The sequence below is a fragment of the Pterocles gutturalis genome, unplaced genomic scaffold, assembly GCF_000699245.1.
Source record: "Pterocles gutturalis isolate BGI_N339 unplaced genomic scaffold, ASM69924v1 scaffold21169, whole genome shotgun sequence".
Classification (NCBI taxonomy): Eukaryota; Metazoa; Chordata; class Aves; order Pterocliformes; family Pteroclidae; genus Pterocles; species Pterocles gutturalis.
In genome coordinates this window covers 1-16,046 of record NW_010131224.1, presented here as the reverse complement: position 1 = coordinate 16,046, position 16,046 = coordinate 1, and the positions used below count along the sequence as shown (strand labels likewise).

The window sequence follows — 16,046 nt, the reverse complement described above, 5'->3', positions numbered from 1 at the left end:
CCCCTCCTTGAACAGACTTCTAGTCTCATGAGGAGAAGTCAAATAACTATTCCAGGAATACACACATGTTATAGTTTGTCTTTCCTCAAGGATTCCTGAGCTCTTCCTTCTACTATCCCTGATACGAAAAAGCAGGGAGAAGAGGAAAGTGATCAGAATTAAGAGGACAGAGTTGTTTCTGTGTCAGAGCACAGTAGAAGAGGGTAGCCAGCCCAAAGGATTCCCAAGAAAAAAGGGGTTAATGTACCTATTGGTGCCTTGGATCCAAACATCTGGGATTCTGCAATACTTATTGAATCATTTTTGGTTAATGCTTCACATTCAAAAATCCCAGCTTTCTCAGGATTTGGACCAAAAAGGGAACTAGCAAAACCAAAGGCATTCCGCGGCTATTTTTTTTTTTCCAGCTTTACACTTCATTTGAAACAAGAAAGAAATTTTTCTGCAAATTTAACCATACATAAATTAATGAAACTTGTACCAACATATCAGAGAAAGCGTAAGTATTTGTCAGCTGTTGTGTTTAGAAACTGGAACAAATACTGAATTATGGCACAAGCAAAACCTGCAAGGAAAAGTACATACTTTCAGAATGAAAAGCTAAATTAAGACAAATTCCTGTAAGACTTAAATTAAGTCAAACCAAGCCTCAAGCATTTATTGTCAAGGCCTTAATAGCATGACAGAAGTTGGAAGGGTTCAGCAACTATTAGTTAAGTGCCAGCACTGACACCTGAATCTTGAGCTTCTAACAAAACCAGTATGATTTCAATGAAAATTTTAAAAAGGCCAGTCTCAAAGCAGCTCAAAAGCATTGGTTTTGTTGGGTTTTTTTTTTGTTTGTGGGTTGTTTTTTTTTTTGTATAAGAAAATTAACATGCAGGAGTAAATGCACTGCAATATCATCCTAGTACACAGTTTGCTCTCTTTAATTTTCTTTTTTTTGCATTAGGAGTAAAGATAAGCTATATAGAGCCAAAATGCAGATACTCTCCACAGAACAGGTTATCTTTAAGTGATTTCCCAGGTTATCATAATTTTAAAAGATAATGTGTGCCATTACAGTTACATTAATCACCACAACACAGCATGATAGCTCATTTACATGCAGTGTCAATTTATAGCATGCTTATCTAAATCAGTACGCCTCTGGGTGGCTAATGTTTATCAGCCTCTAAGGGAGAACCGAAGGCAACAAGTTCTTCCATGCATGAACTGCCCAGCTGTACGTTAGAGACTTTGACAGCCACCACACAAAGATGGGAATATGCCACATTAAATCTGGAAAGAATAATTTATCTCAAATTGGCATAAGGTAGGTCTTTAGTATTTACCCCTGGGCCCAAGCAGCATGCCAAAATTCCTTCAGCTGGATAGCTGAATCATTCCTCTTCTGACCTCCATTGGATCATCAAGCCAAAGGACATCCCTGCCAGCCTGCGTATCCAGTCCCCAATGATTCCTCTTCCATAGCCAGCACAAATGACTATTGATCAATACTGACTTCCATCTTCCACTGATTAGGAACACCTCCAAGTCTAAGTCCAGATGATATTTTTGTAAAGCAAACCAGAACTCTAATATTCTAGAAAGCTGTATCAAGACAGATCTCCCCTATTACATCCTCAAGGACATCTGCATGCTGTCCTCCATGACTGTCCCTTTCAGAAGCACACAGCAAACTGGGTGTAGGAAAGTATGTCACTGCTCCCCCACCATGAAGAATTTGAACATCCAAGTGCCAGTAACCAATTTAATAATTCTTTAAAAGCCACCCATTGGCACTGAATCTAAAATTTCCAAGATAAGTTGGAAATGCTGAAATCACTGATTTTTAAACTGGGGATGACCAGACACCTCTAAAGTCCATGTCAGTGTGTCAGTCAGGCACAACTCCAACCAGAAGCACGACAAAAACTTTTCCAACCAACTACAAGCCAATCTCAATTCATTAAAAACAAAAAAGAAGATAGGGAAGACTGCTTTGATACCTCCACAAAGAATGAGCTGCAAGTTCTGAACAGATCTGATGACTGATATCTGGCCATGTAGAACTACGAAACTATGAATATACAGTTAAAAGCAGCAAGCTTCAAGAAAGCTTTGATTTTATCACCACATTTATTTTTGAAATAACTTTTTAGAAAGTACTGAGAGGCTTAAGTCTAAAGTCAGGAATAAGTGTTTTGAGAAGTCCTCTCTGTCCCTCGCTGGAGTGCTACAAAAATGACGGTGCTGTAACAGAAACACTTCACAAATCCAATTTCAGCTCAGCGCTCTGTCTGTGCTGTTTGAAACAAAGATTTTTATCAGTAATAGTTTTCCTGAATGGGGCCTGAAATGAAAACAAACACACACAGGGAAGCTTAATATATTAGCTGTATAAAAACAGGACAAGTGAATACCCAATGAGCTCACAGGGAACACCTGTTCTTCTACTACCAGTATGTGGAAGCATCCAAATAAACCTCAGGTACATATGAAATTGAAACCAAGTATCTCTGCACACCCAACATTTGAACCACTGTGCGTATTAACAACATACAGGAACAACAAAATGTAATGAAGCCATAACATGAAGCCATGCTAACTGGGAGACAACAATGGCCCCTGGAACAGACACTAAACTTGTCCTTTTGAAATGTATCTGCATTTGTGGTTTAATTGTTTATGGATTTACACATTGTAGAGCCTGAAGTGACTACTGCAGTCACTCGGCTATAATCTCTCTATATAACTCATTGAATTGTTCCCACAAGTTTGACTAAAGTACATCGTAAAAAAAAGTAATATCTAAATTTATCTTAAAAGATTATAAATGATTCCACCAGCTCTCTTCTCCTAAAGTTTTACTGCTAATTTAACTACAGCGCTGCTGCTGATTTCAAGGTTGAATCTGCCTGATTCCCCACTGGTTCTCGTTAAACCACCAGATCTATTCTACATCTGTATATATATTTGTACGCAGCATGTATCTATTTATATATAGGTATTTTTATATAGCCATGACACTTCTCAACCTCTGTGCTGCTAAATAGAAAGATAGAGCTTCTGAACCCAAGCAGTTTTGTTGGTTTCTTTGTTTGTTTTTAATCCTGTTGTTATTTTTGCTTCCTTCCTTCTGAGCTCCCACCTGTGCACAGTACTGGGGTAGGTATAAAAAGCCAGACCACCTCCTTCATTTTTTTCTGCATGTTGTAATTTTAATTGATCCCTATGCATTTCTTTGAACAGTTCAGTGTACCAGAAACTCATACTAAGATACTCATAACAGTAACCCACAATGCCCAGGTTCTTTTCTGCCCCATTGCTTGCCTGAATACAGTCTTCCAGGGCTAATATTATATGCCTTCTTTCTGCCCAGCAGCAGCACTTTTGACTTGGCTGAATTAAATGGACTATGTTGGACTGCGAACATGGTCAACAATCCAGACCACAGGGTGCGGGGAGAACAGTCCTTCTCATCTTTTCTTGACCTTTAAATCTTCTAAAAATTCCATCAATAACCTGCAAGAATTTAGCTCTAGATCAGGGCTTGTCAACGTTAGCTTACCACCACCCGCTTCAGCAGCGGTAGCAGCTTCCATCCATACAGAAGAGCAAGCAGCAAAGCTGAGATCCTCACGCTCTGCTTCTGTTGGCAGCAAAGTGCAACAGGAGCAAGTCTGCAGAACAAAAGAGCTGGTGCTCAGGTGCAACGTTCACACTACGTATGTTTGGAGGGAGGCGTTTCTTTCTAGTGATCTCTTGCACAGAAGCCCATTAGCAAGCTGGAAAGCATTTAGGTCTCCTCGAGTAGACATTTTGTCCAAAAGGCACCAAATTTACAAACCCTCAGACTTCTCTATCACAAGCATCAAAGTGGAGGGAGATCAAACAGGAGATCCACTTCAAGAGCAGACGCCCAATCTGAGTTGGAAGTGTTAGCACAGACCCATCCCCAGGCAGCACCCCTGGTACACCTTCAGCTGCTGGAAACTGGAGCTCTGAAATTCTACTCTAGGTCACCTGGACCTGAATCATAACAGGGAATCCTACTAGTAACAACCCTGTTTATCACTATCGCCATGTAACTACCTTTTGAGATGATCCAGTGCAACAGTTATTTATTTAATGTGTGCCCAGCTAATTCTATACAATACAGTCTAAAATATCATAGCAGTAACTCAGCTATGTTGGACAAATTAAGGCACAGTACGAGACGAAAGAGCCACTCATCTCTGGCAGGCATCATCTGATGGCAGACACCAGATCAAGCGAGAGCCTGCCAATACATGCACTTGAACTCCACGCAGCATTACAAAACTCATACTGTCTCAGACTCCAAACTGAAGAAACCCAAAGAAAACAATTCCCAAAACCCAAGAAAACAATTCCCCCAGAAGATTCGCATTGTGCTTATCTACAGACACAATGTTCAGAAGGTATTTAAGAAGATGACACAGCCAAATGGGGGGTGGGGGTGTGCGTGCCTTTAAAAAAAAAAAAAAAAAGCTGCAGTCGACACAAGTAATTCTTGGAACAAAAAATGTTTTTCTAGTTTATTTCTTTGCTTTAGACCTAGTCACTGCACTATTATGCGGATAAAGTCTGACGAATGAAAGGCCTACGTAACCAACAGGAGGAATAATGGATACGGGTAAATGTAATTACATACTGTCGGGAAAAATTATTAGGGACAACTACTGCAAGAGGAGCTGCCTCCAACTGATTTTTGAGAGGAGTACAGAACATCGGAGCCTCCTCATTTAATAAGCATTGTGTTTTTTGTACAAACTAGGTGTATAAAGAATGTGAATAATAAAAAGCATCTAACAGAGGAATTTGGAAACAATGCATAAAAGAAACCAACGTTAGATTCTTTGTCGCTTTTACAGAATTGATAACCCTCACATCAAAGAAGCAAGAACAGAATTTAAAATATGATGTGATTTTTATCTATTTTCAAAGTCTACTACTTTGGGTGTCAAAGGACATTGCATCTTCCTTTCAGCATTTCAGATAGTCTCAAAACAATCAGCTAAACTTCTACTGATTCAAGTTGAGTTTAAGATTAATTCATCATATTTTACAGAATTCCTGGAGTTATATAAAAATCATATTAAAAAAGAGACTTTACTTGCCAGTTCTTGTATATGATTTAATTTATTTCCCTTAAACTCTAAATGACATTCAGTATTATGTTTTTAAATCTAATAGAAGAACCAACAGGAACACATGCACAGGGTTTTTGCTAAATCAAAAAGGTAAAACTGAATATAAGTAGACTTGCATAAAAATCTCTATCCAAGAACACTTTAACACTGAAAACCCTAAACAGGATGAACATTTAGCAAGCAGGGTGTCATACTTAGTCATAAGCTATAGCTAAAGCTATAGAAAATACAGAAGTTCAAAATGCCTATGAAGTCTAACAGCTAGAACACTTCCTAAAAATAGGTTCCTTAACATGCTAAAAAAATCATAGCTCAACAAGATATTCTTCATGTTTAACAGGTCTGTCACAAACAAACTCCTGAGACCAACCTGCAGTAAAAGGAATGCAATCCCTCTAGATTTGTCTCAGTAAAAAACAGAAGAAAAGAAGAAAGAAAAAATAAAATCAGCATCTGACCTTTAAAATGCAATTTTTGGTATTCATTTAACCAAGTTTCTTTTACTGTGTTGCTCAACACAGCTTTTGAGCCACAAGACATCTAATACAATGTTTCACTTTGGCTATAGAGATCCCAGTCTTATTTTACTTGATTCTCATCACAGACAAGACAGAGACAACAACAGGAAGCCAAAGGCATTTCTTCACTTAGAGGAGAACAAAGGAATACTACTCCATTCTCAAAGGTGTATCTCCAAAAAGTTTCATTAGCCATCTCTCAGGGGCTGGCAACTGGCCATGGATGTTGCATTAACATCACAGTAAACATCAGGGGTTGGGTTTAGAATTTTTGAAGAAGCAAGCAGGAGAGCTGAAATGTTGCTCACTAACAAAGAGATTCATCCAGATTCTCAGTTTAACAGCTTGTCAATTTTTCCCATTCAATTTTTTATGCGAAATAAATCAGTTTCCTCAGTCTATGTCTTAATACCCAGAAAACACAAAAAGCTCTACTACATACACCCCTTAGGATACCACAGATAATAGCAAACATTTATTTCATTCAACTACCATTGCTTAATCTACCAGCAAAATCAGCATCATTAGTTTAAGCCTCCACATTTTGCTCAGACAGGAACAAATTTTAGATTAAGTGTCCAATTATTGGCTCATAAAATCATATTACTGGCATTTCCTTCTTAGCAGAGAGTCGTTTAATTGGCAAGGGCCTTTTTTCCTAAGACTAGCCTAATTCTAAAGGATGTCATATGCCCTTCTGATCAACACATCACACTGCAGGGGAAGCGCAATGAGCAATACCCTCCTGAATAAATCTGTCCAGCTTACGGCCATTAACACAAATCCCAACCGCCCTTCCCATCAACTGATATTGATGACAGTGACGAGGCCACTGCAAGCTTGCTTTGGTGGCCATTAGTAAACTCAATTTTATTTTATTTTTGAAAATAACCAATAACATGCCAAGCACTTTTGGACATATCGAGCTAAAAAGAATGGCTTAAAGAAGTAGACATGCACAGAGGTTGACAAATAGCCAAGTGACTTCACATTTAGCTACATTCAACATCATCTATCATATGCTCAAGAGAACAAGGTGAAAATACGTGATGTTACGATCAGGGATTAAGGTTTTAATGGCAGGAATTTAGGATGACTGGCAGTAAGAATATCCAGGAGCTGTTATGCTGGCTGCCACAAATGACTGGTTTTTAAATGTAGTGGTGTTATGATGTAAGAGTTTGAGAAGTAACTAAAAATATCAGTTTCTAAAAAACTCTACAGGCAACCTTTTTCTACCCTAGTATCTGTAAAACTAAACACCTTTTGGGTCATGAACAGAGAACACTAATATACATGTATGTTATAAAACTTCAAAACAATAAAGATTCTTCCACAGGTTAACACTTTTTTGGACATTTTAGACAAATAAGGTAAGAAAGCACTTTAGCCTTTAATCCTTCTTTATAGATATTAGTTACTTTTCAAATGCCAGCTTCAGACCGGTGTGCCTTTTTTTCTGCTCTTGAATGACAACAAAACTCACAAAACAGCTTCTTTCTTTTTCACCTCTTTATAACACTTCGCTTCACCTCCACATCACAGTAGCCCAAAGGGAATATTAAGTCCTGGATTCATAAAAATGAAACATAACAGGGAGGAGACCTTCCAAAGGCACAAAGAACACCTGTGCTCCATTTGGATCAGTTTTGAGACACTGGTCTTTCAGCCAAAACACTCCCATGACAGCTGTGGCAGGCAGTCAATGGGGACGCTAATTTGGTCAGGACATAGACACTGCTGTTTTCTTCACTATCATGACAGGTCAGAGATTGGCAACTTGACAGCTCCTTTGTGAACACAGTTGGAGACCTAGATGAAAATCCTCAGAAGTAGATAAAGATGGCAGTTGCACTCACTAAGCCAACTGCGTACAGCTAAGTCTGTCTCAGTATACGATTATGAGCACAATTCTGCATGAAATAAGAACATAGACTAACTGCAAAGAATGAGTTACACCAAAGATGCTTCAGCATAAGCAACTAATGCCGTCTACTCACCACACAGTATGTGCTGAAAACTTATTTTGCATAATATTAGGAGTCCTACCTTTCCCTCTAGGGCCTCTATAACTGCACTCAAAGTGATAGAGTTGTCTTGATTTTATGGGCAAAGACCAGAAGGAAAAATAGAACTTTTTACCAGGTAGCCTATCTGTAAAATACAAAATATCTGCAATGCACAAAAGCTCTGATGATGTGCTTTAGTAGAAACAGTGCATTAGCTTTCGTTGGGATGATCGACAGAAATCATTCATGCATTTGCCATGGATCCACTCACATAAATTCAATACCGGAGCACAGCATCCTGCTCACATGGAACACAACCACCACAGTGTTCTTCCAAGAGCACATGCACCAAGAACACTACCAGCTGTCACAGGCACAATCAGGGTATGACAACTTTCCAATTTTGAAACTTTCTTTCCAAGAGCTTATATAGATGTCTGTTGCAGGCTAGAGTTTCTTACAAAATTAAAATAATGTAACTTTCTCAATAAATTCTTTAGGAAAAGACACATCTACTTCCCTAATTACCTAGGCATCTTTCTATTTGTAAAAAATCCAGGTTTGGGCAGTTGGGGGTCACTGAGTAGCCAGATACAGGACCTGAGAATATTCTCAGTCCTCCCCTGATTAAGTACCCTGGCACTGAAGAGAAAACACAGCTTGAATTCAGCACTGGAGCCCAAACGCAAGACAGAAGAAAGTAAGATGACGAAGTGCATGACACAGTGCAAGGATCAGGGGAATACTGGAGAGAAGAAGATAGAACAGTTTTCCATCAAAAACGAGCTAAGCTGAAACGGGAATTCCTGAAGCTCCATTAGCAAATATCTGTGAAATCCACTGGAAAAATTCACGCTGTATCTCACGCTGTATCTTTCCTTCCAGTGGCTCCTCCATTTCATAGTTACAGACTATATTTAATAACATTATTTAAAACCATAAAAACAGTTAAGAGATAAAAACAGTTTTGTGAATCAACACAAGCGACTGCAGGGACAGTAGGATGTGTTACCAAAGGAGTTATGCGTCTCTTCTACACTTCAAGTTCAGTTTGTTTCATATGTTATGATTTATGATTCAAATTGAACTTTATGAACAGCTACAGATCAAATTCTTCTTGTTTCTTGGGGCCCAACCTAAGACAACACTAACTTGAAGAGTCTTTATTCTACAAATGTTGCTGGAGTAAACAACTATAACCAAAGTCAATGCGAGAATACAACCTCAGTAATAGAACTGCTAAAAATAAATACCAAATTCTCCCAGGAGGGGAGTTTGGAGGCATTTTCTACACATAGAAAAAGTACCCAACTCTATTGAAGTTACCTGTGCATCAGTGTCTTGTCTATACAAAGGATATGACAGAATGTGTTCATCACAAAGGACACAAGAAAGATTAAACTAACATTTGCAAACCATTCAGACACTACAGTGCAGCACCAGCAGAAGAATTCAGCAAAGAACTACCAATTCTGTACTCAGATGGGTATTTGAACGGTGCATTAGACCACATGCTGAACAAATAACACAACAGACTGAAAAGCAGTTCATTCAGAAGATTGGTCCAGTACAGAAGGGAGAAGGGGAGGGTGAGGGAGAAGGGGCATAATCTGATCACACAATTATAGGCTTTCTGACAATGCATAAACACAAAGCAGCCATATTAGGATTTTTCCATACACCCTTAATTCTGTTTTTTTTCTTCACTATTAACTGCTTATGATTCTGTCACAATTTACAGCTATTTTTAAATATTACAGACAAGTGACACAGCATGTATCTGTGTGTCAGAAAAGCAATAAGGAACACACACATACAATGCAATGTAAAATCTATTCATGTTTTTCTTCTTACAGCACATGGCCAGTGGATTCCATGATCACACAAAGCACCAGTAGGAAACCAAAATTGCCAAATCTATATTTAACTAACTGCCTTCTCGTTTAAATAACAGGTTATAAGGGTACCGTATGGTTGTACGGAACAAACATTTTAAAGCAGTGATTGATTTTGCCAATTGTAATGAATGTTCTTCACCATATAGATAGCATCTGGTACTGCTTCCATTTTTACACTGAAAACACTATTATTTGACAATTTACATATACAAGGTATGGCTTTATTCTTGAGTAATCTTGCTCACTAACAGCAGCTGCTATGAATCCACATAATACAACCAGGAAATTTTCACACTGATCCTATACAACATTTTTTGAATTTATTATTTAAAAATAATTATCTGTGCACACTTTACGCTATCTCCACCTAAAATACACACTCAAGAGCTTGGATAAAGTTCAAAGAAAGAAACTTGCAAAAATTATTTCGTTATTTATACTGGGGGGGAGAGGGAGGGTAGGTGGGGGAAATGTGAGGGACTCTGATTTTATGGCTGCTGGCTTTCTCCATCAGGAAACAATCCAGGTTTCCTTTCATACATTTGTGACACTCTAATAACCATCATCTACTTGACGTTAATTAAGCATATATAAAAATTAATATTTTTGTCTTTGGAGAATTATTCCCAAGTGATGTCTAGTAGAAAACACAAACCAAAGGCCTCATTTAATCCACCTACTCCAGGGTTCAATTTCGCCCACAATGTGTAATTGGAATTGCAAGCGGATTTAAAGAGACCATGAGAAAGAAGGAACTCACCATTCTAACTACTTCAGGGTAAGTCTGCTCTGTCAAACAGCCTCTGCTTATTGTAATGTAGTCCACCAGTTCATTAAGAGTGGAGCGCTTGTATTCTTTCATTTTAAGGTCTGAAAGCGTGTCCATGAAGTCAAAAATGACACAGCACTGTTGAAGTTTCTTTAGGAACAGTTCAGGCTGCTCTGAAGATGGAACGTCTATGAAACAAGAAAGGAAATCTTTGTGAGTCTGGCATCTCATTATACAAAACAGGATTTCTTTTGGAAGATCAATTTTAAAGGAAAGCAACATTTATACAATTTTTGTAAAAGAGATCAAATTTACAAATGAACCCCTTATAGGAACTGTATTATAACTGTATGTTTGAGATCTTCAACAACATGTTATACAAATAATTTAAGCATCACCTGCTATTAAGAAAACAAAGTTCACCAAAAAAGTCCAGGCTGAAGTGGAGAAGGCAAACACAATAGCAGTCCATACTTAATTCTACGATATACCACTACTTTCACTGGAGGCTGACATTCACCATCATTAACTTGCACTCCAAAGAAGGATGAAAGAACTGTCATCAAACAGATCAAGCTTGATTAATTTGTATTTTTTAAAAACACCGTGTCATTTATAACTCTATATGAATATACATGAATATGTATATGAATACACAGCAAGACTATAATTCTGCAAATAAGTGTTCAGATTCAATCATTACCCCGTGTTGACAGTTTCCACAGCAAAATCAATTTTACTGAAACACAGCAAGGATTTTTTGCTCTACTATGAACACATAACATGCATCAATACGAACATATTCACACAAAATAATAGTATGTGCTGGATCAATTAAGCAGAATGTATTACTTACTACTTTTGCTCTGTGTTCTTAATTCTCAGCAGAGAAAAGACTTAATGCAGTAATAAACGGAATGTCAACTTCTTAGTGGTTTGTTAGTTACCAAGTGCATCAAAAGAGCACACTGAAAGTTTAGTTTATCCAATGCTCATGTACACAAGAGGTTAACAATAGCAGAAAGATGCAGAAATGAAATATGCATTTTTACTCGGAGAGTATGGTCTCAGACTAGCGGGCAGTTCACTTCATGTACCTTTTTTTCTAAAGGCACAAATGCTCTGTCAGCACCAGAATTCAGCGAATGAACTTCCAAGCCACAACACAACACGTAAATGAAAAATCTCAATGATTTCAACTAGAAACATTTTAATAGTAAAGAATTTATGCTTATTTCTTAAAACTTGGCCATACTAGTAAAAAAACAGCCTAAGATGGAACTTATTATTGACACAAGAGTATGTCAACTTACGGAATACCCGGTAAACACTGAAAGCTGTTAGCAGTTGTACAGTAGTTTTGCAGACAAAGTACCACGAATCTGTTTTAATTAAAACCATGTACATAACAGTTACTAGCTTCAAGTTCAAAAGACCTATGAAATATTCCAAGGTCATAGTTTATACCTGCATATTTTTTAAAAGTACTCATAGAGATGCAAGGACCCCAAGGCACTTCACATCAACTCTCTGCATTGCTTAAACACTGGAAAGATAAATATGGACTGCAGTACAAAAAAAGATGCTACATGCTTTCTGACCTAACATGGATAAAGTACAAGAGTTTATTCAGTTTTTCTGCTAACAGCACTGCGGTAGTGACAGGATTCAACAGGTTAGCAAACTGCATCCCACAGAGAACGACCAAGATGCTGATGAAGTTTAATTGATCATACCAGGCAGCACACACCAACAGCATATTCATTAGGCTTGGGTAAGCTCTACAATAGCAAAAATTCCAAACCAAATTCAGGGGGAAGAGAAGTGGTATGGTTTTGACACCATGCTTAGTATCATCATAATTATTCACCCCATGTACCCACAAGATATATTCATCTGTGGCACAGAAGATGCAAAAAACATGGCCCTGCAGAACCCCAACAAGAAGAGCTGAGTGGGAGAACAGTCCCCTCAAACACCTCTTGAAAACAGAAGGTCCCTAAAGCCGTTCCACTGGCCAGGTGTCTCACCCAAGTTCAGATGCCTCACAGCAGACATTGCTAAAACCTATGGTAAGTCAAGTAGCCAGAGAAAGTCATTAGCCCTCACCCGTTACAAAAAAGACCACTTCTGTTATCGACTGAAGGTTACAGCCCTACAGGAGATAAAGGGCCTTGGGAAGCAAAGTACTTGTGTCTGCTTTCTTGACTACCTGCCCTCAGATAACACAAAAAGGAGAGTGGACTTCAGAATTCACTGTTATTAGCAAGCAGGCAACAATTAATAGACTAACAATTTCTTACAGAAGACAGACTGTAAACACAGCTGTTAAAAAGAAAAAGAAAGAAAGAAAAAAAGAGACAAAAGTGCAATTGGTTACTTTTCAAGAGTTGTTACTTTTTTTAATTCTAACTTCCACTCGTTCTTACGCTATCTATAATCTCCCATAGAACTTGAAACCATGTGAGTGGTATCAATATAATCTATGACATTACATGAACATAACGGGGGTTTGGTTGCTCTGTTCTACATGGCTTGCATGCATTTAGTTTGGCCAACAAGGATATCCTAGTCAAAGGAAAACATAGGCTGAAGTCAAATAGGAATACATTAAGATACGACTCAGCTCAAATTATGCCCAGACTCAACTGACTCAAGATGACACTCATTTTAAGGTAGGGTCAGTATTAAACAAAAATTTAAGAATGACTAAAGCATTAAAATAAGTAATGAAAGTTTGGGGTTTTTTCTTCCAGTTAAGTATCTGGAGGTGTGGGAACAAAATGAAAAATATAATTAAGTTCTTCTCAAGAAAAAACCACTCTAGAGCACTACATGAATTTCATGCCAGCATTACTACGTCAACAAGCAATTCAAACTACAGGGGCAAAGAAAAAAAACCCCAACCAACCAAAAAACCTACAAACAAACAACAAAAAAACCCCAAGGCCCCACAAATAAAACCCCACAACCCACTTGTTCTAGTCATATCTGCTTTTCTTTATTAAGCAAGTTGCTGTTCAGACTACAAAATAAAACTGCAATAAGTTTCATGCAATAATATTTCTCATCGTTCTTGGGAATTCAGGGTATCTTGGGAACAGGGTAACACATAATGCCTATCTTTTTTTCTACTTGAAAACAGGAAAAGTATAGGAGAGTAAATTTTAGCGGGTCCAAACATGCACAGCACAAGACAGCAGAAACCAATGAAATCAGTATTCCATGCCCCCAACCTATCCACAGAGATCATGTCGTTAGCTGGGTTTGGGGAATATTTTTTTTTGTTTGGGGTTTTTTTTTTTTCCTCTCAGTGTTTTCCTTAATCGTCTAACACCTCTTTCGCAGCTGTACAAACCTTAGTGAAAGATGACTAAGAATGGACTTCCCTGGCCGCCCTCACTGAGAGCAGCGAGTGCACTGGCACTTGGGGTACAGACCGACCGACCTCCACAGCAGAGCTGAACTCCGTAATGCAACGACTTGAAACGAAACATGCAGTTCCTTACAGATGTTCACAGTTAGTTGATGAAAAACAGCAAATCATTTTCTTCTCAGCAGACGGATACTCAGAGCTGCCAATGAATTCTGCAATGTTTTATTCTTGTGCTAACGCACAGCCAAATATTTAGGCCCCAAAATTTAAAAACCTGCAATATTACCATTGTATCCACTTTCAGTTGAAAGAAATAAAAATTGAATAACTGCTCTAATAAATGTGTAAATACCTATAACACTTTAATAATCTATAAAATAAAATCAAAATGACACCACTAAGTGGCATGTGTGATTTATTACTAACACACAGGAGTGTATACTCTTATTAAAACCAAAATTTAAAGAAAGATAAACTCCTCTCTGGATGACTGAGAACTCATTTTCAGAAGGTTTTTGTTAACACATTAATTTTCAGGCTTTTCTGTTTTCTATTCAGACATTTAAAACTGCACAGAGCCTTTGAAATATTTCTGAGTATTCACAGATTCAAGGGGAATTGGCTTAGTGAAAGCAAGTACTAATACATCCGAACAATGATAATGAAAAAGGAATCAGAGCCTCCAACAAAACCAAGTCATTTATAAAGAAAAAATCAAGCCATGTATCAGAAAAAAATGACAAAAAGTATTGTAACTTTTTTTTTAGACATGGACCAACATTTGTTACTACAATTCTAAAATGGCCAAAGCAATTCAGTTTCTCTTAACAGCCTTTTTCCAAAATAATCCTAATCCAACCAGCCCATGCCTTCTCATCAGTCATCTCTGCAGTCTCTGCCTTCTGCATCCTTTTATCAAATAAAGACATAAAAATCTGAGAGCATACTTCTATTGCAAGTCTCTAACATACATTAAAAATATTCATGTTTATACTACATTCATGTTTCAACTAAAGTAATTTACAAGTAACCAATTTTGGATCATGTAAATCTAAAACTATGTATCAGACCAGCAAAACTGCATCCAGAGAACTGAGCTATGGTTCTCCTCTCAGTGGGAATGAAAAGCCAAGAGGGGGGAAATGCTGAACACCTGGCTCAGTTCCCTGATCCACTTCAGCCGTAGTTTTGCAATGAAGGGTATAATGCCAGGAAGTGAAGAAGTGAAGATGGGGGGAGGGATTGAGCTGCTTAATCCAGCACAGCAACTGTAAGGAAAAGTCATGGGACTGCAGACGTATGATGGTATAGGGCCTAGAATTAGAATAAAACAAGACAAATTACACAGATTACATATAACATATCAAGCAAAATATTAAACTCACACATGCTACCCTGAACCCCCATGTGTACTATCAGAACATTGACTAAGAATTAAAATCAAAATGCCCTCCGAATAACCATTGCTTCCTGTATACACATGACTGTTATTAATGAGCTTGAAGATGATGTTTGCATTAAGAACTAGCATCATCTTCTGGTACGATGGTAAAAGCAAACACTTCATTTTTCATTAAGCATGAAAAATAAAAACACATACTAAAACCAAAGTATGTCCAGAATTGGGGACAGAGAAATAAATAGTAACTTTTTTACTCACAATAATTTATAAGAACTTCCTTATAATTTCCCAACATCTGAGAACTCTGCATTCACTCACCTCTGCCCATTGAAATTGTCTCCTATTTTTTTTCCAACTTAATGGCAAAATAATTCTCCAATTTTTCTTCAGTTTCCATACCGTCCAGTTGTTAAATAAACCCAGGACTACTATTTTTCTAGTTAAGTAAAAACTCCTTGTGACAAAAAAGCTCTAAAAAACCAGACAAACTGTTCTGGCTTTGCTGCCGCTCACCAAGCCACCAAGTTAAACGTAACTAACCTCCTCTCCTCTGACAAGGTGACCCACTTAGTGGATGAGGGAAAAAGGCTGTGGGTGTTGTCTACCTAGACTTTAGTAAAGCCTTTGACACTGTTTCCCACAACAGTCTCCTGGAGAAACTAGCTGCTCATGGGTTGGGCGGGTGTACTCTTCACCGGGTAAAAAACTGTCTGGATGGCCAGACCCAAAGAGTTGTGGCGAATGGACTTAAATCCAGTTGGTGGACGGTCACAAGTGGTGTTCCTCAGGGCTCAGTACTGGGGCCAGTTCAGTTTAATCTCTTTGTCAATGATCTGGATGAGGGGATCGAGTGCACATCAGTAAGTTTGCTGATGACACCAAGTTGGGCTGGAGTGTTGATCTGCTGGAGGGTAGGAA

The 16,046-nt window shown here is 38.0% G+C and overlaps 1 protein-coding gene across 1 annotated transcript in view; it reads right to left on the bottom strand.

Moving 5' to 3' along the window:
* The window catches only part of PPP2R5E (protein phosphatase 2, regulatory subunit B', epsilon isoform), a 28,657-nt gene extending 18,119 nt beyond the window's left edge, over positions 1 to 10,538 (bottom strand). The window contains exon 1 of the mRNA XM_010080545.1: positions 10,342 to 10,538. Within this exon, the coding sequence (XP_010078847.1) occupies positions 10,342 to 10,467 (126 nt within the window). The 5' untranslated portion in view covers positions 10,468 to 10,538. The remainder of the gene's footprint in view (positions 1 to 10,341) is intronic.
* Positions 10,539 to 16,046: the final 5,508 nt, after the last annotated feature.